The sequence below is a fragment of the Tachyglossus aculeatus genome, chromosome X4 (assembly GCF_015852505.1).
Source record: "Tachyglossus aculeatus isolate mTacAcu1 chromosome X4, mTacAcu1.pri, whole genome shotgun sequence".
In the NCBI taxonomy this organism is placed as follows: domain Eukaryota; kingdom Metazoa; phylum Chordata; class Mammalia; order Monotremata; family Tachyglossidae; genus Tachyglossus; species Tachyglossus aculeatus.
In genome coordinates this window covers 8,454,207-8,478,529 of record NC_052098.1, presented here as the reverse complement: position 1 = coordinate 8,478,529, position 24,323 = coordinate 8,454,207, and the positions used below count along the sequence as shown (strand labels likewise).

At 44.4% G+C, this 24,323-nt stretch overlaps 1 protein-coding gene across 1 annotated transcript in view; it reads left to right on the top strand.

Annotated features, from left to right (window-relative positions):
- The window catches only part of PCSK5 (proprotein convertase subtilisin/kexin type 5), a 414,129-nt gene that overhangs the window by 242,281 nt on the left and 147,525 nt on the right, over nucleotides 1-24,323 (top strand). The window contains exons 13-14 of the mRNA XM_038769509.1: nucleotides 15,936-16,072; nucleotides 21,332-21,475. Of these exons, the coding sequence (XP_038625437.1) occupies nucleotides 15,936-16,072; nucleotides 21,332-21,475 (281 nt within the window). The remainder of the gene's footprint in view (nucleotides 1-15,935; nucleotides 16,073-21,331; nucleotides 21,476-24,323) is intronic.

Below are 24,323 nucleotides of genomic sequence, written 5' to 3'. Positions count from 1 at the left end.
AAGGGCACAGGCAAAGCAGAAGGAAGACCAAATAAGGGAAATAAAGGATTAATTGGAGAAGGGCTCTTGGAGAGATATGATTTTAGGAGGGCTTTGAAGGTGGGGAGAGTGGTGAACTCGTGGATATGAAGGGAGAGGAAGTTCTAGGCCCGAGGGAGGAACTGGGCAAGCAGTGACAGTGAGAAAGAAGAGATAAAGGTACAATGGGTAGGTTGGTGGGATAGGAGCAAAGCGTGTGAGCAGTGTCATCCTAGCGGCACAGCAGGCTTCTGTATAGACTTCTCATTTTTATTTTACTCTATACCAGGAGAAGCAAGCTGTGAAAAAGTGAACATTCTCACTAACTGTAAACCTAACGCATCTTTTTTCTTTGTTCCCTCCTTGAATTCTATTCAGGGTATTTTTAAGTACTTACTCTTTGTTAAGATCTCTGGGGTAGATAAAAGTTCATCAGAGTAGACACAGTCCCTGTCCCCTGCAGCGAAAGCCAACTTGTTGGTTATATGCCTCCTGGGAAGCTGTGAGTGGATTAAGGGAGAGCTCCTAGCTAGTGGATGGGGAGCAAATCAGCGCTGAATTGGACTTCTCACATGTTGTATTTGGAAGGCTGGGTCCGCATTTTCCCTCACTCTTCAATCCATCAATCAATTGATGTATTTGCTGAGTGCTTTCTGTGTGCAGAGCAGTGTTTTAAGCCCTTGGGAGGAACCAATACAACAGATTTGGTAGGTACATTCCCTTCCCACAATGAGCTTACAGTCTAAAGGTGAGCTTACAGCTGGTTTATACTCTTCTGTGAGGGCAGGGTGAGGCTGATGACTAATTCCTAACCCATGGATCCCAATCTTGCCAGAGTCAGTCTACACAAGCAAAATAAGGATGCTTTGGCATCAGATGTGTGTGTCGGGGTGGTATCAGGAGACAGAAGGAGTAGGGGGGCTTCCCCCATGCCCGTTTCAAGAGCCAAAGAGATCTCTGCTGCTGCTGTGTAATCACTGCTACCTGCCTGTAACATTCTTTCCAAATCGAGCAAGACCTTTTGGATGCACGCTCATGTGATTAATGGTGGTCTCACCAGCTGTTGTTACTGAACCTAAGGAAAACCTTTCTTCTCCGTACATTACTCATCTGGGTTAAATTTGAAAGAGTATACTGGTGAGACATATTGAAGTGCAAAGGTATGTTTTACACATGTGCAGATCTATCCAGTGGTTTTAGAAAAATGGTCTCTGTGGTTGCTGTTTGCTTAGCCAGTCAAGCCCCTTTAGGCCCTCTCTGGCCTCCTCCTGCAGATTTTGTTTTTTCATGTTGGCTTCCCCCAAAATGACTTCAGTGAGGAAACTTGTGAGTCAGGGATGCAGTGGATTCCATCGCAGGCATTTGGTGGATTGCATCCACTGGCTTCAGCCTCTTGTGCATTCTTCAAAAAACAGTATTACAGGGAACATCTGTCTTGTTGTCTGGAAAGTGCCAAACACGAACATGCCGGATGAGGGCCTGGAAGACAAGGGAAGCAGGTTTGGGAGAGTAGATGGAGAAAGGACTTCTGTTTCTGGTTTTGCCAGTTGCCTGCTGTGTGACTTTGGGCATGTCACTGAACTTCTCTGTGCCACAATTTTCTTATCATAAAATGGGGGCTACCTTCCTGTTCTCCTTCCTGATTAGAGTGTGTCCCCCGGTGGGACAGGAACCTGATTTTTTTGTATTTACCCCAGTTCTTGGTACAGTGCTTGACACATAGTAAGCACTTAAATGCCACAACTTGGATTAATTATTATTAGCTAAAACTAGTACTGAAGTATGCTCTCTCCCACTCCCAGGGTGGACCATGCCACTTTTTGTATAGCTGTTTCTGAGGCACACACCCCACACAAGTGGCTTAAGTGGGCTGGTTAAGCTCTGACATAAGTAGCCACCCCAAAGGGGCAGTTGGGGAGCCAGAGGAAAGGGAGTATTCAGAGGTGCAAAGGAAGTGGTGTGGACTCATTTGTCTCCCACTGAAGAAACAAAAATAGTCCCTGGCTTGTTATTGACCCTTTTAATGTCAAACAGCTGCTGCCTATTAGAAGTGCATAAGGGCCTAAGCTTTTAACCACATGGAGGCACATTCCGGGCCCCCAGCTTCCTCCACCTTCAAGGCTATGATGCTAATGGTATCCCTCCTACTGCTGTGATAAGGGAAAGGTGCATTTCTATTCATATCTTTGTTTTCCAGCAACCTTTTGAAGATTTAATTTTATAAGCAGAAATCCCAGCTAAAACCATACATACCTCTTTAACCCATGAAGACTCCATCCCCGCTTACTTAGTATTGTTCTGAGAGTTTTCAGCATTAGTGATGAGGAGGACAGAGAGACCTGAAAGGAAGCAGGGTTCTAGCTTTGGTCCTCTTTTTGGGTGTGAGGGTATTTTCCCACCCAAGGGAACAGGTGGAGCTGCAGGGGGATCTTTCAGAAGGAGGTTTGAGAAGTAGTTGGAGCCATCCAGTCATATTCGCAAACTCTAGCTCTTGCCTTCCCAAGAACTTCCAGCACTAAATAGGGGGCTTTTATAGAGTAGCTCACTGGAGCACCCGTTCCTCCATGGAAGGCCAGCTCAACTCCCATACAAGTGTTCTAAATTCTAGCCTCCTCAGCTGGGGTTCCTGTGTCCTGAGAGAGTCTCCTGGCTGATTGAAAAGTGTCTGAGTGACATGTAAGCCTTCTGGCATTCTAGATTGTAAGTTCATTGTGGGCAAGGAATGTGTCTACCAACTCTGTTGTATTATGATAATGGTATTCATTAAGCCCTTACTATGTGTCAAGCACTGTTCTAAGCACTGGGGTAGATTCAAGCTAATTAGGTTGGACACAGTCCCTGTCCCACAACGGGCTCTCAGTCTTAATCCTCATTTTACAGATGAGGTAACGGAGGCCTAGAGAAGTGAAGTGACTTTCCCAAGGTCACGGAGCAGAAACGTGGTGGAGCTGGGATTAGAATCCAGATCCTTCTGACTCCCAGGCCTGTGCTCCATCCACTGGGCCATGCTGCTACCAAGGACTTCATACAGTGGTCTGGACACAGTAAATGCTCAAAAAATACCACTGTTCATGATGATGATTCAGCCCCTATTGGGTTTGCAAGGTATGGAAGAGGTCCCTATTGTTCTGGCCCTTGGTCTGCTGTGCTTTCCCTCCAGGACTGGATCCTCTTGGAAAGCTCTCAGAAGAGTTTCAATTTATGGTACTGAGTTCTAGGCATTTGCCGCTACACCCCACCTCAATCATCCCATTCAGGTTTTCTCAGGGGCTGTGCTGTGTTTCAGGATCCATTACAGGTGATGGTGTAAACTACTATTGTTGTAAAAGACAAATTGCAAACAATTGTACTCATTGAGCACTTGCTCAATATACAATATACAATGTACAATATAACAGAATTGGTAGACATGTTCCCTGACTACAAGGAGCTTACAGAGAGCAGCCTGCTTTCCCCTAATGCCTGATAATAATGACTGTGGCATGTTAAATGTTTACTCTGTGTCAAGCACTGTACTAAGCACTTGGGTGGATACATGATAATCAGGTCTAGCACATTCCCTGTCCTTCATGGGGCTCATAGTTTAAGAGGGAAGAAAATGGTCTAGAAGGTTCAGAGGAAAGCCACCTGCTGTTGAAGAGTTAAATCAATAAATTGTAGTTATTGAGCACTTACTATGTGCAGAACACCATACTAAATACATGAGAGAGTACAATATAAGAGTTGGTAGAATGTTCTCTGCCCTCAATGAGCATAGAGTCTAGAGGGAGAAAGTTCAGTCAACAAAATCAGTCCATTCATATATTTCTTTCTATGAATGTGTTTTAATGAAGGGATGTAAGATCACTCGTGCCTGCTGAGGTCTCCCTCCAGCTGTTCTCTCCCTCTTTCTCCCTCCCCCCTATCAGAAATGGTAGTACCTACTGAACACACTTCTGAAAGATTTCTTTTCCCTAACATATTTGGATGAAAATGTTCTCTGGGCTGCTCATCTCCTGGGTTATTACTTGGGAGTGTTTGTTTTCCCCTAAGCAAATGGGTAGTAGAAACAAGCTAAATGCTTTGATTATGTCAGCTCAGGTTGTCTGGAGTTCCTCAACGGTTACTTCTTCCAGCTGACAGGCAGTGGCTTGATCCCCTGTGGAGAACAGCTGTTCAAAGGAGACTAGTTTTTTTTTTTTCCAAGCACCTGCAGGTGCTCAGCTCTTTAAGGCATTCTGCTGTGGTCAAAATACAAGTTCAGGTTAAGCTTTGGGCCCCATTAACCCAGCGTGCAAGGACTGTTTGCACAATTTTAATTTTAGGGGGTGGGTGCCATGGAAAACAAAGAACAGTATTTGAAGGGACAAATAATTGCCCCCCTCCCCCTTTTGTCTCCACCCTCTTTTCCCCACCACTTCTCTCAGGCTGCCACCTTTTCAATCCTTCTGTATTTTCTCATTTCAAAGCAGTAAATTCAGAAGAAAAGGCAGGATCTTCAGATGACCCTTTGGGGCTTTTTTTTAGTGAGGTCAGTCTGCACATTTCCTAGGCACATTCCTATAATCAGTGATATTTACTGAGCATTCACTCCATACAACTGTACTAAATTCTTGGGAGAGTCCAATATATGTGCCTACACATATGGCATCTATAACCCTACATTCATCCTTCACCCTAGTAACTGACAAGGAATATAATTGAGAAATCCTTCCCTTGACTATATTCAGCAGTCATGAGGCATTTGCTAGAATTCTGAAAATCCTTTCCTCTTTTTCAATTTTTTTCCTGCTTTTAGATTGAATTAGAGGTATTAGTCCTAAGCTTCAAATTCTGGCATTTGACTGAAAACCAATATGTTGCCTCCACTTCAAATTTGATTACAGCTGAATATTTCTGCTTCTAATTATGGTTTGAAAAAGAGAAGAGGTACAGTTCCTAGTTGGAGGGGAGAGAGACATATAAATTCTAACTGAGAAGCAGCATGGCTTAGTGGAAGGAGCACGGACCTGGGAGTCAGAGGACCTGGGTTCTAGTTCTAGCTCTGCCAGTTGCTTGCTGTGTGACCTTGGGTAAATTACTTAACTTCTCTGTGCCTGGGTTCGCCTCTTCTCTCTGCTATTTAGGTGGTGAGCCCCATGTGGGACAGGGACTGTGTCCAACCTAATTCACTTGTATGTACTTCCCAAGCGCTTAGTACAGTGCTCTGCACACAGTAAGCGCTCAATAAATACGATTGATGATGATGATGATGAATGAGTACGATTGAATGAATGAATGAATACTCCAGGGCTTAGAACAATGCTTGGCACATAGTAAGTGCTAAACAAATATGATTTTTAAAAAACTGACCAACTGGAAAGTTTTTTCTTAAATGTATTATTCAAAATTTCACAATCCATGACTTGGTTCCGGAAAGCAGGAATGTAGGCATCGACACTATTTAAAGCTTGCCTAATTGGAGAAAATCTTAGGTGAAACCATTCTCAGGCCTCAGTGAAAGTGACCAAGACCTTGAATCTTTGATTTCCTCCCTTCCTCACCAAAGGCCCATCTCATTTTGTCCTGGGACCTGCCTCTCATCCAGGCCTGTTAAGTTCCTTGAGGGCAGGAATCTAGTCTTCTAACTCTGTGGTACTCTTCCAACTACTGAGTACAGTGCTTGGCACACAGTAGGTATTCAATAAATACTATTGATACGCTTGATATACAAAAATACTAGCATGGGTCAGCTGCCACTTTACATTTCTTTTACTTATTTTCTCACTCCCAAAGGAAGATTGGAATTTTTTTTGTTTATAAGCACTTACTATGTTCCAGATACTCTATTAAGTGTTGGGGTAGATACAAGATAATCAGGTTGGACAGAGTTCCTGTCCCACATGGGGCTCCCAGTCTAGGTTGGAGGGATTCTGTGTCTCCTGATGGAAATATCTGTGGCTACCAAGTATTCTTCTAGATTTTTAAATGGCCTCAGAAAAGTTAGAATCCCATCAAATGTTTCTTCTCAGTGCTTTCGTTTCCTCATCTGTAAAATGGAGATTAAATCCTTGTCTTTCCTTCTCTTGTGAGCCCAATGAGGGACAGGGACTATCTGTGACCTGATTATCTCATATCTACCCCAGCACTCAGTACAGTACTTGGGCACATAGTAAGCACTTAACAAATGTCTTTAAAATTGCTACAAGTGGCATATACTCAGAAAAGGAAAGCCTTCAGATAACATAGAAATGGAATGTCAATTGCAAATAGTTGTTTTCAGTCAGACCCATTCACATAGAAAGGATCTATCCTTCAGTGGTATCATATTCAGAAAAAAAAACAAGCTAGACATAGCTCAGTGTTTATGTGTGTCTGTGTGTGTGTATATATATAATATATATATATATATATATAATTTATTTAGGTATGCGTATATATGACTAAAGTCACTAGGCCAGACCTATTTTTGCTGTTCAGAAATTGCCTGAACTGGTTGGATTGAGGTAAGAATAGAAACCCAACAGCATAATTAAAATACCACATTTTGGAAAGAATTTATGAAAACAGTTCAAAGACCAAATATCTGAAGAGACCAAAAATTCAACTGTGGTTGAGCTAAAGGGAAGTTAGAAACATGGGCTGTAACCTCTTCTTTAAAAAGAAAGGGAAAATACTTCTGGAAATCATGGTCCAATTCTGTTGTGAACTGAGATGGTAAATACTATTTGAGTCATAACAGATCAATCAGTCAATCAATCGTATTTATTGAGCGCTTACTGTGTGCAGAGCACTGTACTAAGCACTTGGGAAGTACAAGTTGGCAACACATAGAGACGGTCCCTACCCAAAAGTGGGCTCACAGTCTAGAAGGGGGAGACAGAAAACAAAACCAAACATATTAACAAAATAAAATAAATAGAATAGATATGTACAAGTAAAATAAATAGAGTAATAAATATGTACAAACATATATACAGGTGCTGTGGGGAAGGGAAGGAGGTAAGGTGGGGGGATGGAGAGGGGGAGGAGGGGGAGAGGAAGGAGTGGGCTCAGTCTGGGAAGGCCTCCTGGAGGAGGTGAGCTCTCAGTAGGGCCTTGAAGGGAGGAAGAGAGCTAGATTGGCAGATGTGGGGAGGGGGGGCATTTCAGGCCAGGGGGATGACGTGGGCTGGAGGTCAACGGTGGGACAGGCGAGAACGAGGCACGGTGAGGAGATTAGCGGCAGAGGAGCAGAGGGTGCGGGCTGGGCTGTAGAAGGAGAGAAGGGAGGTGAGGTAGGAGGGGGTGAGGTGATGGAGAGCCTTGAAGCCAAGGGTGAGGAGTTTCTGCCTGATGCGTAGGTTGATTGGTAGCCACTGGAGATTTTTGAGGAGGGGAGTAACATGCCCAGAGCGTTTCTGGACAAAGACAATCCGGGCAGCGGCGTGAAGTATGGATTGAAGCGGGGAGAGACAAGAGGATGGGAGATCGGAGAGGAGACTGATACAGTAGTCCAGATGGGATAGGATGAGAGCTTGAACGAGCAGGGTAGCGGTTCGGATGGAGAGGAAAGGGCGGATCTTGGTGATGTTGTGGAGCAGAGACTGGCAGGTTTTGGTGACGGTTTGGATGTGAGGGGAGAGATGTTGGATGTTTGGAGAGAGCGGAGTCAAGGATGAATTCATATGAGACTAAATTCATAATCAATTTATAACTTCAAAAAATAATTACATGCCAATACATACTTGAGAGTATTTATAAAAGAGTATATTCTTTAGTTGCCATATCAGCATAGAAGAATGTTACCGTCTTGACAAGTTGGCAGCCAGCTATGAAAAATCATAAAGTAATGATATGAGTTATTTGCTGAGTTAATCCCTCAAAACCTGCACAATATTTAATGGCAACAATGCCAGACTTCTTCCAAAGTAACTTGCATTGAAACGGCTGGCAGGGGTGGGGTTAGGGGTATTATTTTAACAACTGGAGGTGTAATTTGTTACATCATCAATCATATTTATTGAGCGCTTACTGTGTGCAGAGCACTGTACTAAGCGCTTGGAAAGTACAAGTTGGCAACATATAGAGACAGTCCCTACCCAACAGTGGGCTCACAGTCTAAACAGTGGGCTCACAGCACATATATATTTCATTCCACCAAATTCTTGTTCAGGAATCCTGCTCCAGACAGGGCAGACAATTTCTTAATGTAACAGTTGCTGAGGGCAGGGTTATCAAGTTAAGGCATCCTGAATATTCTTGGTTAATACAAACAGCAGTGATATTGGTTTGTGTGGTTTGTCAGCGTTTGCCCATTTTATAAATTCAACACTATAAAAATCAGCTCTTTTTAGTTGGCAATATGAACCAATAAATTGAGGAATCCTTGCACTCCTGAAATGTTTTCAGTAGTTTTGAATATTATTTGTGCAGATTTCTTCTCCGAGAATGACCCTGGCAAAGGCCACACCAGTGATATTTATTTATTCATTCATTCATTCACTCAATCGTATTTATTGAGCACTTACTGTGTGAAGAGCACTGTACTAAGCGCTTGGAAAGTACGGTTTGGCAACAGATAGAGACAATACCTATCCAACAACGGGCTCACAGTCTAGAATGGGGAAGACAGACAACAAAACAAAACAAGTAGACAGGCATCAATAGCATCAAAATAGATAAATAGAATTATAGATATATACACATCATTAATAAAATGAATAGAATAATAAATATGTACAAGTATACACAAGTGCTGTGGGGTGGGGAAGGGGTTAGAGCAGAGGGAGGGAATAGGGGTGATGGGAAGGGGAGGAGGAGCAGAGGAAAAAGGGGGCTCAGTCTGGGAAGGCCTCCTAGAGGAGGTGAGCTCTTGGTAGGGCTTTGAAGGGGGTAAGAGAGCTAATTTGGCGGATGTGAGGAGAGAAGGCATTCCAGGCCAGAGGTAAGACATGGGCCAGGGGTCGACGGTGGGACAGGCGAGAACGAGGCACGGTGAGGAGGTTAGGGGCAGAGGATTGGAGTGTGCAGGCTGGGCTGTAGAAGGAGAGAAGGGAAGTGAGGTAGGAGGGGGCAAGGTGATGGAGAGCTTTGAAGCCAATAGTGAGGAGTTTTTGCTTCATGTGAAGGTTGACAGGCAACCACTGGAGATTTTTGAGGAGAGGGTGGCATGCCCAGAGCATTTCGGTTTCTGATATTTTAGCGAATTAATTTCTAATTTTTTTTTCCAGAAAATCTTTTGATCCCAAAGCATTTTCTGAAAGTGTCTAGTACTGCTAGTTGGTACCGAAAATTTAGACTGCAGAGTATCATGTAGAGAAGTGAATTAGAGTCCTGCACCCAAAATTGAATGTTGCCCAGCCAACTCTCAATTAGTCATGGTTATGAAAGTCAGAGAGCCTAAAAAAAATCCTCCACAGATTACCCCAAAACTTAATTTTAGCCATTATTGTCAACCTCTTTCCCCATCGAACTGCTCAAATACAGTGCTCTTAACCAGTTTGAATTTCACCTCTTCTCCCTGTCCCTCCTGATTTTCTAGCAGAGGTGCTTAGGGGCAGGGAGAGGGTTAAAGGACAGGCTGCAGAATGGACATGGACAAGTAAAAGGCTGATGTCCATAGAATGGATAATCAGTTCCTGCATAACTTATTTCTCTGAAATGAAGACAATTTTTTGACCCTCTTTTCAATCCCTCCAACAGCCCTGTGCTTTAGACCCAATGGCTAAGAAACTGTTCCTGCCTAGCAATCAGTCAATCGATTAATGGTACTTATTGTGCACTTACCATGTCCACAGGACAGAGCCATCTGCACGCCTCACCCCAGTCCTATTGGCAGAGGTCAGAGCTCTGGAGCCACGGTAGCAGGTGCCCCAAAGGCGACCTTGTGTCAGGATACATGCCGTGCAGTGGAACTGGGCTTTTGTGGCACAGCGATCCTGCCCTGAGAACAGTGGCATATGTGGGGTTCCTTGGGGAATGTGTCTGCTTATTGTTATATTATACTGTCCCGAGCTCTTAGTACAGTGCTCTGCACACAGTATGACTGAATAAGTGAATGAGTTGTGCCAAGGCTTAGTGGCTTCAACCCCACCTCTAGTGGATTCATTCAATCGTATTTATTGAGTGCTTACTGTGTGCAAAGCACTGTACTAAGCGCTTGGGAAGTACAAGTCGGCAACATATAGAGATGGTCCCTACCCAACAACAGGCTCAAAGTCTAGAAGGGAGAGACAGACAGCAAAACAAAACATGAAGACGTGTCAAAGTCGTCAGAACAAATAGAATTAAAGCTAAATGCACATCATTAACAAAATAAATAGAATAGTAAATATGTACAAGTAAAATAGAATAATAAATCCGTACAAATACATATAAAAGTACTGTGGGGAGGGGAAGGAGGTAGGGCCAGGGGGATGGGGAGGAGGAGAGGAAAAGGGGGGCTCAGTCTGGGAAGGCCTCTTGGAGGAGGTGAGCTCTCAGTAGGGCTTTGAAGGGAGGAAGAGAGCTAGTTTGGCAGATATGTGGAGGGAGGGCATTCCAGGCCAGGGGGAGGACATGGGCTGGGGGTCGATGGCGGGACAGGCAAGAATGAGGTACAGTGAGGAGGTGAGCGGAGGGTGCGGGCTGGGCTGTAGAAGGAGAGAAGGGAGGTGAGGTAAGAGGGGGCAAGATGATGGAGAGCCTTGATGCCGAGAGTGAGGAGTTTTTGCCTGATTCATAGGTTGACAGGCAGCCACTGGAGATTTTTGAGGAGGGGAGTAACAAGCCCAGAGCGTTTCTGCACAAAGATGATCCGGGCATCAGCATGAAGGTATAGACTGAAGTGGGGAGAGACAGGAGGATGGAAGATCATAGTGGATCTCTCCCTTTACCATCCCCCAGCTGCCTAGGTGGATTGGGTGGTAGTAAACCAAGCAGGCGAGTGGTTCCTCCTCACACGGCTTCAGAGAAGGGGTGAGCAGAGCCACTAGTGCCTGGCCCCTATTCACATCTGGTCCGGGACCAGAAGGGCAGTGGTGGAAAAGGAGGAGGTTTTCATCTTTTATACCTTTTTGTTCATTCATTCATTCAATCATAGTTTTTGAGCGCTTACTATGTGTAGAACACTGTATTAAGTGTTTGGAAAGTACCCCCACACCTCTCCCTCCCCTTTCCTTTCTCCTCCCAACTACTTTACTCTCTTCCTGGAGGGAGGCAGCTTGGCCTGATGGAAAGAGCATGGAGTGGGGAGTCAGGGGACCTAGGTTCTAATTCCAGCTCTGCCACTTGCCTGCTGTGGGACCTTGGTCAAGTCAATCAGTCAATTAATCAATGGTATTTATTGAGCACTTACTATGTGCAGAGCACTCTACTAATCACTTGGGTGAGTAAACTACAACAGAATTAGCAGACACATTCCCTGCCCATAACGAGTTTACGGTCTAGAGGAGCCTCACGTATCTGGGCCTCAATCTCCTCATCTGTAAAATGGGGATCCAGTACCTGCCCTCTTTCCACTTATACCGTGAGCCTCATGTGGAACAGGAACTGCATCTGACCTAAATAACTTGTATCTACCCCAGCACTTAGAATAGTGCTTGACACATAGTAAGTGCTTAACAAAGACCACCATCCTTATTATTCTGCCTCTTCTTTCTTCCCTGTCCTCTCAAAGCCACATCCCTCAGCACTCTGCCCCTAAGTTTGCCCCCACATTCAAAATGTGAAGTTGGCACCCCTACTGGAAGCCATATCCCATTTCTGCTGTTTTGGTCTGGTGAGCCTTGAAAGGAAATTCTGTCTTTAAAGGCTGCTTCGCATAGTTCTCCAGTGATCATTTCAAATGGCTCAGGTATGAATACATGCTTGTTGCATTTCAAAGGAGTCTAACTAGTGTCCTCTACATTGTGCAGAGCAAGGCAGTACTAAGGTGAACCTACAGGGGTTTAGAAAATTCTCAACGTGAGAACACATACAGTGTCATTACTGATTCAAGCCACAGGTTTTTCTTGTTTCCTCTATTGCTGGCAAAACCTTAAGAAATTGTGGGTTCAGGCAGGCTGGACCCTGAATTTTCCCAAGATCATCAGGCTGGGACTTAGAAGGGAGCAGGCCAGCTCCACCTCTTCCCCTCCCTCTCCGCAAAAAAAAAAAAAATCCCACCCTTGCAGACCTCTGGCATAGGGTGTGTTGATCACTGGGAAGAAAAAATGTGTGCCCTTCTGTCACCTCCTAAAACTTCATTATTAGCTTCTGGTTTTAAGTAGTAGATACTTGAACCAAAATCCCTGTTTCAGCATTAGTCTGCAGGATCTGAACAAATTGGGGCTTCTCTTTTTAGGATTTAGAACTTAGTTTCACCCTTCTCACCCAGGCCCTCTGTAATTCAATTACCATGGTACTATTAGGGAAGGGAAATCTCCCTATGCACAGCTAAGTTTCAAAATTGTACTCAAAGCCAGTCCTGTCACAAAATTAGACATTGGTGGACATTAACCCTCTGAAGCTGAGCACCTAAAGCTTTGTTTACATTTGATTCTCACAGCATCAGCCCTTGTGCTGACTACCTCTCTACAGGGCATGACAATCATGCGCTTTCTCTAAAAGGCAGTGGACGGGGTGTGTTCGATCCCAATCATATATATTTCAAAATCCAGTCAATCGGTAGCCCATAATCAATCAATCGTATTTATTGAGCGCTTACTGTGTGCAGAGCACTGTACTAAGTGCTTGGGAAGTACAAGTTGGCAACATATAGAGACAGTCCCTACCCAACAGTGGGCTCACAGTCTAAAAGTAACCCCGTGTGGATCACTGTACTAAGTAATAATAATAATAATGATAATTGTGGTATTTGTTAAGCACTTAGCATGTGCCAAGCACTGTACTAAGTGCTGGGGCAGGCACATTGCCAAGATCCGCCCTTTCCTCTCCATCCAAACCGCTACCCTGCTCGTTCAAGCTCTCATCCTATCCCATCTGGACTACTGCATCAGCCTTCTCTCTGATCTCCCATCCTCGTGTCTCTCCCCACTTCAATCCATACTTCATGCTGCTGCCTGGATTGTCTTTGTCCAGAAACGCTCTGGGCATGTTACTCCCCTCCTCAAAAATCTCCCGTGGCTACCAATCAATCTGCGCATCAGGCAGAAATTCCTCACCCTCGGCTTCAAGGCTCTCCATCACCTCGCCCCCTCCTACCTCACCTCCCTTTTCTCCTTCTACAGCCCAGCCCGCACCCTCCACTCCTCTACCGCTAATCTCCTCACCGTGCCTTGTTCTCCCCTGTCCCGCCGTCGACCCCCGGCCCACGTCATCCCCCTGGCCTGGAATGCCCTCCCTCTGCCCATCCGCCAAGCTAGCTCTCTTCCTCCCTTCAAGGCCCTACTGAGAGCTCACCTCCTCCAGGAGGCCTTCCCAGACTGAGCCCCCTCCTTCCTCTCCCCCTCGTGCCCCTCTCCATCCCCCCATCTTACCTCCTTCCCTTCCCCACAGCACCTGTATATATTTATATACGTTTGTACATATTCATTGCTCTATTTATTTATTTTACTTGTACTTATCTATTGTATTTATTTTATTTTGTTAATATGTTTGGTTTTGTTCTCTGTCTCCCCCTTCTAGACTGTGAGCCCACTGTTGGGTAGGGACTCTATATGTTGCCAACTTGTACTTCCCAAGTGCTTAGTACAGTGCTCTGCACACAGTAAGCACTCAATGAATATGATTGATTGATTGATACAAGCAAATCGGGTTGGACACAGTCCCTTTCCCATGTGGAGCTCACAGTCTCAATCCCCATTTTACAGATGAGGGAATTGAGGGCCAGAGAAGTGAAGTGATTTGCCCAAGGTCACACAGCAGACGTACTGAAGCTGAGATTAGAACCCAGGGTCTTTGGACTCCCAGGCCCGTGCTGGATCCACTAGGCCATGCTGCTGCCACTAAGTGCTTGGGAGAATACAATAGAGTTAGTGGACAGGATCCTTGCCCACAAGGAACGTACAATCTGGTGTGGGAGGCTGACACTAAAATAAGTTACAGGTAGAGTTTAAAGATATGCATGTAAGTGCTGTGGTGAGGTGGGGGTGGGATGAGTACCTCAATATTCATCTATCTGGATTGTTTTTCTACCTCAGCAAATGTGAATCTGAATAAGGGAGTAGATAAAGGTACTTTACTCTGCCTGGAATGAAACAGATCTCATCTCCTATTAACATATTTTTTCCAAACAATTCCATCCGGCACATACCTTATCAAAATACCCCATCACCCTTTTGGCCCCAAGAACTGTTGGTACTGGGGTTCCATTCGTGTCATGCAAGGACCTAGGTCAGGGTGGGTGCTTTTTTTCTTCCTCCTCACAAAAGACTTCTTTGCCTGTCATATTTTCCTGTGTTCCAGCCAGACCCTGGAAAAGCCAGAAGGAAAGCTAACAGTTGCTCCATCTGGATACCGTAGCCTCAGATGTCTTGCTGCCACTTTAGCAGCCTCAAGCACACTTTGGATAGATAAAACGTTTCATCTGCTGTGGAACTGGGGCAGAGTTTAATTTCATCACTTTATTCCCAGTTTAGGAGGTGGGGAGCCGTGTAGAAAGATATATGGGTGACATTTGACTCTACTAAACTGATTTTCTTTGATGCCCTGGCCCATCTCCCACAGCAGCCTGGCCCTTGATGTTGACCAGGCATGTCTTACAAAGAGACTGTCAGCTTTGGATCCATCTTTCCACTGAACAGAGAGAGGGTATAGTGCTCTAAGTTAGGGATGTTTGACTCCCTTTAAGATGTAGGAGGGCTAACTAAAGCCCCACTTCTTCAATCTATCAATCAATCCGTGGTATTTATAGAGTAATTATTCTGTGCAGAGCACTGTACTAAGTGTTTAGCAGTGTACTAAGTGTGTAACCGAGCTTCTTCACATGCAGCTTTCCCGGGTTGACCGCCTCCTCTTCCCTTGCCTCCCCCACACCCCTACTCTCTCCACCACCTCAGGTGTCCCCACTCACTGCAGCTACTTCTGCATGATGTAGTCCTTTGTCTGCTCAGATCTATATTGTGTGATTTATGTTCTTGTGTTTTTACTTAATCATCTCCTCAGATCTTTGTAAACTCATTGTGGGCAGGGAATGTGTATACCAACTCGGTTGTCTTGCACTCTTCCAAATGCTTAATACAGTGCTCTGCACATAGTGAGTGCTCAATACATACCACTGATGGTGATCTTTGCATGTGTGTGCCTGTTTTGCCCTGTAAGACTGTAACTTACTCGGAGGCAGGGACTTTGCCTTATTCCCTAGCCATTACCATCCATTCTTAGTTCAGTGCATTGCCCAAGGTAGGGACCATCTGTATATGTTGCCAACTTGTACTTCCCAAGCGCTTAGTACAGTGCTCTGCACACAGTAAGTGCTCAATAAATACAAATGAATGAATGAATAATAATAATAACTATGGTGTTTGTTAAGCACTTACTATGTGCCAGCCACTGTACTAAGCGCTGGGGTGGATACAAGCAAATTGGATTGGACTCAGTCCCTGCCCCATGTGGAGCTCACAGTCTCACCTAATATATGATTCTCTTATCAATGGTATTTATTGAGTGCTTACTATGTGCAGATCACTGTACTAAGCATTTGGGAGAGTACAGTACAACAGAGTTGGCCTAGAAGTTCCCTGCCCACAGTGAGCTTACAATCTAGTGGGGGAGACAGACATTAATAGAAATAATTTATAATATATAATTTAAAGATATGTTCAGAAATGCAAAGGGATTGATGATAGAGCAAATATCAAATGCCTAAAGATCACAGATCCAAGTGCATAGACAACAGAGAAGGGGAGGAGAGCCGGAATGAAGAGGGCTTAATCTCTCTGAATGTGGCCTTGTTCTATTTCTGGATGGCCATGAAGAGGGGATCTCTGATAAAGGAATGGAGTTCATTCTTTCTGGGCTTTATAATAATCAAGCAATTGTTGGTGGCTCTCTTACAGATTATTCGATCATTCTATGGAGGGATTCAAAAACTGGGAGTTCATGACTGTTCACTGCTGGGGTGAAAGGGCAGCAGGTGATTGGGTCCTCGAAATTTATGATACTCCATCTCAGCTGAGGAACTTCAAGACTCCTGGTAAGAATGACCATTTCTTACCCTTATCAAACTTTTCTGTTTCTCCATTTTCCTCAGCTTCTCCTGCTTAGTACAACCCTTTGGGGGCTGCAAAGTATTTTTGCCCACAGAAGTCTTCATTCCATCTCATACTCACTGCACTAGCAAAATCATCATCTGTCATTCTTCATCATACACGACAGTGTCGTACTTGCAGAGAGATTTGATCACTTCCTCAGGTGCCTACTTTGTCCATGCCCCAAACCACATACAACTCAGTTCCCTGTTGGCTTACGTCAACTTTTGGGTTCATGGAGGAAAGAGACAGCAACTAAACCCCATTACCTGTGCTTCTTCACAGGGCAGAGAAAATGAGCTTCCTCAGAGACTTCCCTTTTTATTGTCTACCCAAGCAAGAGACAGGATTGTGCCAGTTGCTGCTAAACAAGCCAGCACTGAGTAGCATGAATATGGGGACTCGACTTTCTCCTAGTGACCTAAGTCGGAGAGCCAAGATTGCTGAAAAGTCCTTTGGCCTTGGGTCACTCACAAATTACCACATTAACAAAAGCCTTTTCAGGGAGGCTCAGACCCCATATACCACACCACACCAACACACTGCTGAAATGGATGAAACAGGCCAAGTTCAAGCTCAGCATGAGTGGAGAAGATTGGAAGTTTTACAATTAGCCTAGGTTAATAAGAGTATTTAGGCAGTGTTCTCAGTCATATTTTATTCTGCCAGCATGATTGTTTCCTTCCATTTTAGGGGAAAAAACAGAACTAGTCTGAAAACGTAGCCTGAACTACAGCCACCCAACTTGTCTCCATCAGAGTTTTATAGTTAAGTGTGCAAGACTTTTGCATTAATTCACTGACAGTGTCTTGACCCATATTTAGCCCAATCTAAAGGATATACATTATGTTTTTTTGAGTCTCCCAAGGGAACTTCACTTTCTCTCACTCCCCAAACCTTACAGAGAAAGTAAGTTTGTCCCCAGTGCTGCACTTACATAATAATAGTAATAATTGTGGTATTTGTTACTACCTCTTATGTGCCAGGAACTGTTCTAAGCCACTGGGAGGGATACAAGCAAATCCAGTTGGGCAGAGTCCCTGTCCCACATAGGGCTCACAGCCTTAATCCCCATTTTACAGATGAGGTAACTGAGGCACAGGTAAGTTAAGTGGTTTGCCCAAGGTCAAACAACAGACAAATGATGAAGCTGGAATTAGAACCTGGGTCCTTCTGACTCCCAGGCCTAGGTTCTATTCACTAGGCCTTGCTGACATCCTCTATCCCTCACCTTCTCATCCTTTGAAGCCCACATCATCCATCTCTGACCCTTCTGCAATTAGTAGTCATGGTTATCTACCCTCTCCTCTATTCCCTACACTATCTCCCCATCCCCCCTCCACCCCCACCAACCCAGTCCACTTCCAATTTATTTTCTGAGCAATTTTGATGCCTTTCTCACCTTCCTTCTTTTCTCCAACTCCTTTTTTGATCCTCTCCAATCTGGCTTCCACTAATACCTTCACTCCACTGAGACTGCTCATTCCAAGGTTATCAGTGACCCCTCCTTACTCAATCTAATGAACTCTACCCTAATTCCCCTTGACCTATTCATTCATTCATTCATGCAGAGCACTGTACTAAGCACTTGGAAAGTACAGTTCAACAACAGAGACAGTCTCTGCCCACAATGGGCTCACGGTCTAGAAGGGGGAGACTTGGCTGCCTTAACACTGTTGGATTGCACTCAACTTCTGGAAACACCATCTAACAACCCTCTCTTGGGTCTCTCATCTCCCTGGCTGATCCTTTTCAGCCTCCTTCACAGACTCTTCCTCTGCCTTCACTCCCTAACCTTGGGTGTCCCTCAAGGCTCAGTCCTGGGCCCCCATCTGAACCTATACTCATTCCCTTGGGGAGCAGCTTTTTAAAAAATTCTACATTCACATTTGTAGGTTCTGGAAGGATCCCCATTTCTGTTGAGTGGGAAAGTTTTCAGGCTAAATTAAATGGTGAACTCTGCCTCAAGCAACAATGTTATTTGCACAGATATGAGCTTTTTGCTTATTCATTATTAAAATATGTATTTAGTAAAGTATTTTCATTGTGCCTATTAAAGCTGCCTTGGGGGCAGATTTCATTTATGTGCTGGCAACTTGTGAGGACTTTCTCACTCTTTATTTAAACAACTATTCCATAATAGAAAATCCCATCTGGGAACAGAAACTCCTGCCTCTCCTCCCATTCACCTGCTACTACTTTCATCCCTAGAGGAAAAATAATCTGTTCCCCACCACAGGAGGAAAGAGTTGGGAATTCTGGTGGCAATTCCAAATCACAGGCCTTCATAGAGGTCTAAGGAATGAAAAATGAGACAGTGCTAAAGTCAATTAATTGATCAATGGTACTTGTTGAGCACTTACTGTGTACAGAGCACTGTACTTGGAAGAGTACGATACAGTTGGCAGACATGATCCCTGACCTCAAGGAGTTTACAGCCTAGCTGGGGAATCAAACATTAAAATAAATTAAAAGTAAGGGAAGGAACTGAGTAAAGTGGGGAAGTACCTAAGTGTTTGGGGTTAGGACTAAGTGCACAGGAAATGCAGTAGGGAGGGAAAATAGGGTGGAGGTTGAGAGCTGAGTCTGGGAAGGCTTACTGGAGGAAATATGCTTTCAGTAAGGCTGTGAAGATGGGGAGAGTGGTGGTCTGTCAGATAGAGAAGCAGCATGGTATAGTGAGTAGAGCCCAGGCCTGGGAGTCAGAAGGTCATGGGGTCTAATCCCAGCTCCACCACTTGTCTGCTGTGTGACCTTGGACAAGTCATTTCACTTCTCTGGGACTCAGTTACCTCATCTGTGAAATGGGGATTGAGACTTTGAGCCCTGTGTGGGACAGGTACTGTAATGAACCTGATTTGCTTGTATCCAACCCAGGGCTTAGTACAGTGCCTGGCACATAGTAAGCACTTAACAAATACCACAATAATAATTATTACTATGGTTATGTAGGGGTTGGGAATTCCAGGCAGGAGGAAGGGTACGAGCAAGAGGTCGACAGCGGGTGAGGCAAGACTAAGGGACAGTGAATAGGTTGGAGTTAGAGGAGTGCAGAGTGCAGGCTGGGTTGTAGAGAGAGCAGATTGACTGTTTTGAATCTGATGGTGAGGAGTTTCTGCTTGACGCAGAGATAGATGGACCACCACTGAAGGCACCTGAGGAATGAGAAGATGTGCATAGGATGATTTTTTTGAAAACTGATCTGGGCAATAGAGTGAAGTATGAACTGGAGAGGGGAGAGTCTGGAGGCAGGGAGATCAACAAAGACGCTAATACAGTAGTCAAGATGGGATATGACAAGTAGTTGAACCAGTGTGATAGCTATTTGAATGGAGAGGAAGGAGCAAATTCAGGAGATGTTTTAGAGATAGAAGGATATCCCTTTGGACCAAGACCACTTCAGAAACTCTAAGGAATAATGATGATTGTGGTTTTTGTTAAGGGTTTACTATGTGCTGTATGCTATATGCACAAGCACATAGTAAACCCTTAACAAAAACCACAATTATCATTATGTAGGAAGTAGAACAGATTTTCAAACCCCATTTTACAGATGAGGAAACTGAGGCCCAGAGAAGTTGAGACCTGCCCAAGGTCACACAGCAAGCAAGTGGCAGAGATGGGATTAGAACACGGGTCCTCTCACTCCCAGGCCCGTAGTCTTTACAGTAGGCCACGCTTCATCTCAGAAATTGCATTAGGTAGGCCAAATTTAGCATGAAACGGGAGTTAAAAGACGTGAGTCGTAAAGGAAAAGGATCAATTTGGAGGCAGCTCCAAATAAGATGAAATATTATCTCCCACCCTTAAATCCTCAATGTGTGCTCTATTTGTTCCATGGGGAAAATACAGTTAAGAATCAGGCCCTGCATTACCCTCCTTTATTGGTGTTCAGTGATGAATCAATCAGTTCATCGATTTTCTTGCAGTCAGAAAAACCTGTTGCTCCTAAAGTACAAACATCTTCTGCTACAGAAGTGTGAGATGTCAATCTCTCTTGTTTTTCCTGCAGAAAGTTGGGTGACCTGTATCCTTTGCCAACGAGGGGGCCTGTAGTCCATTAGTGAATGCAAAGAGGAACAGGCATTGGTGGCGAGGGGGAGGATCAAGGGTGGGAGAGGACAAGGAAAGTAGGAAGCTAAGGAAGGATCTGGAATGGCCACACATTAGAAAGAAAGTAGTCTTCAGTTCCTCCAAATTGTACTAAACCCTTTTCATTAGAAGTTACCAAATTGCCCATTTAGGGGTGCATATTCTTGAATTCCCTACCTGCTTTGATTTGGAGAATTTCAGGGCAGAATGGGGAAGTTGGGCTGGGGGGAAGGCTGTTCATACAGCCTTCCTTCTATTTTATGTTATTTAATATTTATGTTTTAATCACTACCGTTAGTGCTTGCTTTGCTGTGATTTTCATTATACTTGGAACCTTGAGGCTATTTAAGTCTTTAAGATATAAATGAATGAATGAATGTGTTAAACAGATCAACTGTGGGGGAAAAAGACTCTGATAGACCTGCCAGTCAAAGGAAAACTGTATAGACACCATTAGACTCATTTCTAATCCTGTGCTACATAAACCTCAGTTACTCAGAAAATGCCATGTAAAATTGTGTATGTGACGGGTAAAGGTAGCGTTGCAAGTAGGATGGAATACAGTACGTGTTTTTCTTCCCTGACTTTATAAAGAGATCCCGTAATACAGAAAAATTCTCAAAACAGTTGTTCGTATGTTTTTTTGAAATCAAGATCGGCAAAATTCTGACTTTGAGACTCAGTTCTTGTCCTTCATGCACGTATACACACAAGCACTGATAAGGTATTATTAATCAAATAGTCTTTATTAACCAGTTGCATCTGCTGCTAGCTCTTCTTTGACAAATCAATAGGAATGTGGGGTGGGGACAATGTTATGAAATATTTTACAGAGGAAAATTGAATCTGCGAAAGGAAATACAATCTAGTTTTTTTTTTCTGGAAGCAGGTATGTATGTGAGTCAGATTTTCCATGTGATTCAGAGAGAACAGGGGTGGGAAGAAAATCCATATCCCCCAAACTTGATCAGTTTCTCGGATTTAGACAAGTCATGTCAGAGATCCAAAGGAATGAGGATTTCAGGGTCTCACCAAGAATCACCTGCCGCCTCTTCTTGGGTCAAAGACTGGAATTCTTTGGTAACTGTGTGATTTTCTTCTTTGTTCCCAAGGCAAATTGAAGGAATGGTCCTTGGTTCTGTATGGCACATCTCTCCAACCTTACTCGCCAACAAATGACTTCCCTAAAGTGGAGCGAGTGCGCTCCAGTAGAGTGGAGGACCCCACGGAAGACTACCCTCCAGATGATTACACAGGTAAGTCAGAGACTGCATATTAGCAACACACATCAGTTCTATCCAACCAAATCACTTAAGGAGCTCAGAGAGAAAATTTCCCCCATCAAAAGACTTTGCCTGGGTTCTCAAGACACTAAAGTAAAGGTAAATTTGGGGATTCAGAAAATCAAGGAATTTGCCCAGTGCTCCATTTTGCAGTGTTGTCCTGGCACCTTTTCTTTCAGGGTTTCCAGTTTGCTTTTGTTTGCAAGTTTTTCATTAGTTTCATTAGTTTCTATGGCATCAAACCTGGTTCGAAAAACAACAGCGTGACCTTGCATTCATCAGGAAAAGGAGAATAAGAAGTTCATGTATGAATACTAATATAATGAACTACTTGCGTCCCATGAAGCATTCACTCATTGTTCATGCATTTCTCTCCCACCCCCATCCCTATTACTGCCTGGGACTTACCCAATTTCCATCATCCTATCTCTCTAGTCTTTTCCTATTACCATCTAATGCTCCCTCATTCCCCTATTCCCTCATCCCACTCTCACTCTGTCTCTCCCTTCCTATCTGTTGCTTTCTCTTTGCCTGATCTTCAAAGCTTAGGATGGGTAACCAGAGATAAGTACATGGGGTGAGGAGAGCAGGACTCCTCCTTGATAGAGGGCAGCAGAGAAATTTGATGAGCTGCCATCCTCCTATGTTCCCTCCCCTCTTCTTCCCATCATGATCCTGGCTCATCCTTGTGACACCCTCTGAACACACTCAAGCAGACAAAGCAAAAGTGGAGAACAAGGAAAGGGCCAACCATCCCTTACTCCAGGCTGTGGCAATAGTTAGTGGTGGAATCCATGGCTGAGCAGGTGGTCCACAGTTCCAGGCTATTATTGGCTAACATTGTAATAAATGCTGAGGTGACTCCTTAGAAGACTAAGGAATGATAGACCCTGACCTTCAATGGTCCTATAGTCTACAGGTGGAAGGACAGAGGCAAAGAGAAAAGTCAATTGTTAGAGTATTGTTTAACATTTCAAGATAAGAGACTAAAATTCTACATCTCAAAAGCCTCAACAGTAGAAAACACCTGATAGATAAGTACTGCTTGCGTGATGGAAGCTGGGATTACTGCTCCAGGCTGAGAAAATCCTGAGTCAGAACTGCCCAATCCAAATGGAGCCTTCATTCATTCATTCATTCAATCGTATTTATTGAGTGCTTATTGTGTGCAGAGCACTGTACTAAACACTTGGCCTCCTGACACGCAGACCCTGGAGCCTCAGTGGTGTGGCAACTCAACCATGCTTGACTTGTTAAAGAGCTCCCCCAATATAGAAAATTTCTCAAAGAAATTGGTCCTGCCTGATCCTGGGCTTTCTCTACACAGTGGCTGGAAGGTGGAGAGGAAACTCTCCTCAGCACTCAGGGCCCCTATCCTTCCCTTCCACCCCATCCTGCTCCCCAATGTAGATCCCACAGCCCAAGTCCCAAAGAAGCCTCAACTGAACAAATAACAAGAATGATGACACTATCCATTAAGCACTTGCCTGTGTCAAGGACTGTGATAGTACACACATGATAATTGAGCTTTTCATGGAAGGTGTAGAGGAGAGAACCAAGCTCTCCCTCCACTTCCCCATAATAATAATAATAATAATGGCATTTATTAAGCGCTTATTATGTGCAAAGCACTGTTCTAAGCGCTGGGGAGGTTACAAGGTGATCAGGTTGTCCCACGGGCGGCTCACAGTCTTAATCCCCATTTTACAGATGAGGTAACTAAGGCACAGAGAAGTTAAGTGACTTGCCCAAAGTCACGCAGCTGACAATTGGTGGAGCCGGGATTTGAACCCCTGACCTCTGACTCCAAAGCCCGTGCACTTTCCATTGAGCCACACTGCCTCTCATGAACTTCGTTTCCCCTCTGCCTGCTTAGGGCAGCAGGGAATTCTCTCCTTCCTGTGCAGAGTCGTCCTTAGGTTTGAGAGACTCAGTTCCAAGCCTTCCAGTCCATGAGAGTTGAGAGGCAAAAGCCGAGTGGAGTAGCATTGATTGGTCTAGGCATTAAGAGGTCTGGGATTTGGTCCTGGACCCCATCCCATGGCATCTGGTGGTGCTTCATCTGGGTCTTTCCTCCTGTTTCTTCACACTGAATTGAAATTCCTGTATCCACACTCGGGAATCAGTTATGGGGAAAGAGCCAACAAGTGCAAAAATTTGTTAGAGGACACAGACAAGGGAAACATAATCTGGAAAAACTTCCATTATAATCAGGTACCTTACCTTCCTGCCATGGTCTTTCAGGGAGACAGACCACACTACTCACTTCGTACACATCCCAGCACCATACATTTCTAGTCTTGTGGTGGTTGCTTGTGTTGTCAAGCAAGGTAGAACATCCCCGATCCACTAGCTGTGAGGAGAGGGCCCTGTGGACAGGGCCCATAGTCTCAAACTGTTCAGAATGCTGTTTTAACATATATCAGTAGCCTGTTCCCAAGGGTTGTGATATATCTCACGAAGCCATTGCATAATGGACAAAGCTTCTCACATTGGGGCGATGTTCGTAAATTATGTGTTTAAAATTCCCCCTCAGAGTGCCCTGCACTTTTACAATCCACTCCAAGCTTCTTCCCTGTGGGAATTAGAGAGGGTACTTTGTTGAGCAGCCTCATAACCTAATGTCTTAGCTGCTCAGGCGGGCCATCTAATTCCAGCAAGCCTTACCTCAGAGTCATTTATAAACTTACATTACAAACCTCCCAGGGCCACTGAGCTAATCAGATCTTAACTGGCGAAACCATCTGAGTTCTTTCTTTGGCCATGGGATGCTATGTGTACTAGGGCACCCAGTAGGCCATTTCAGGGTCTCTCTTGGGGC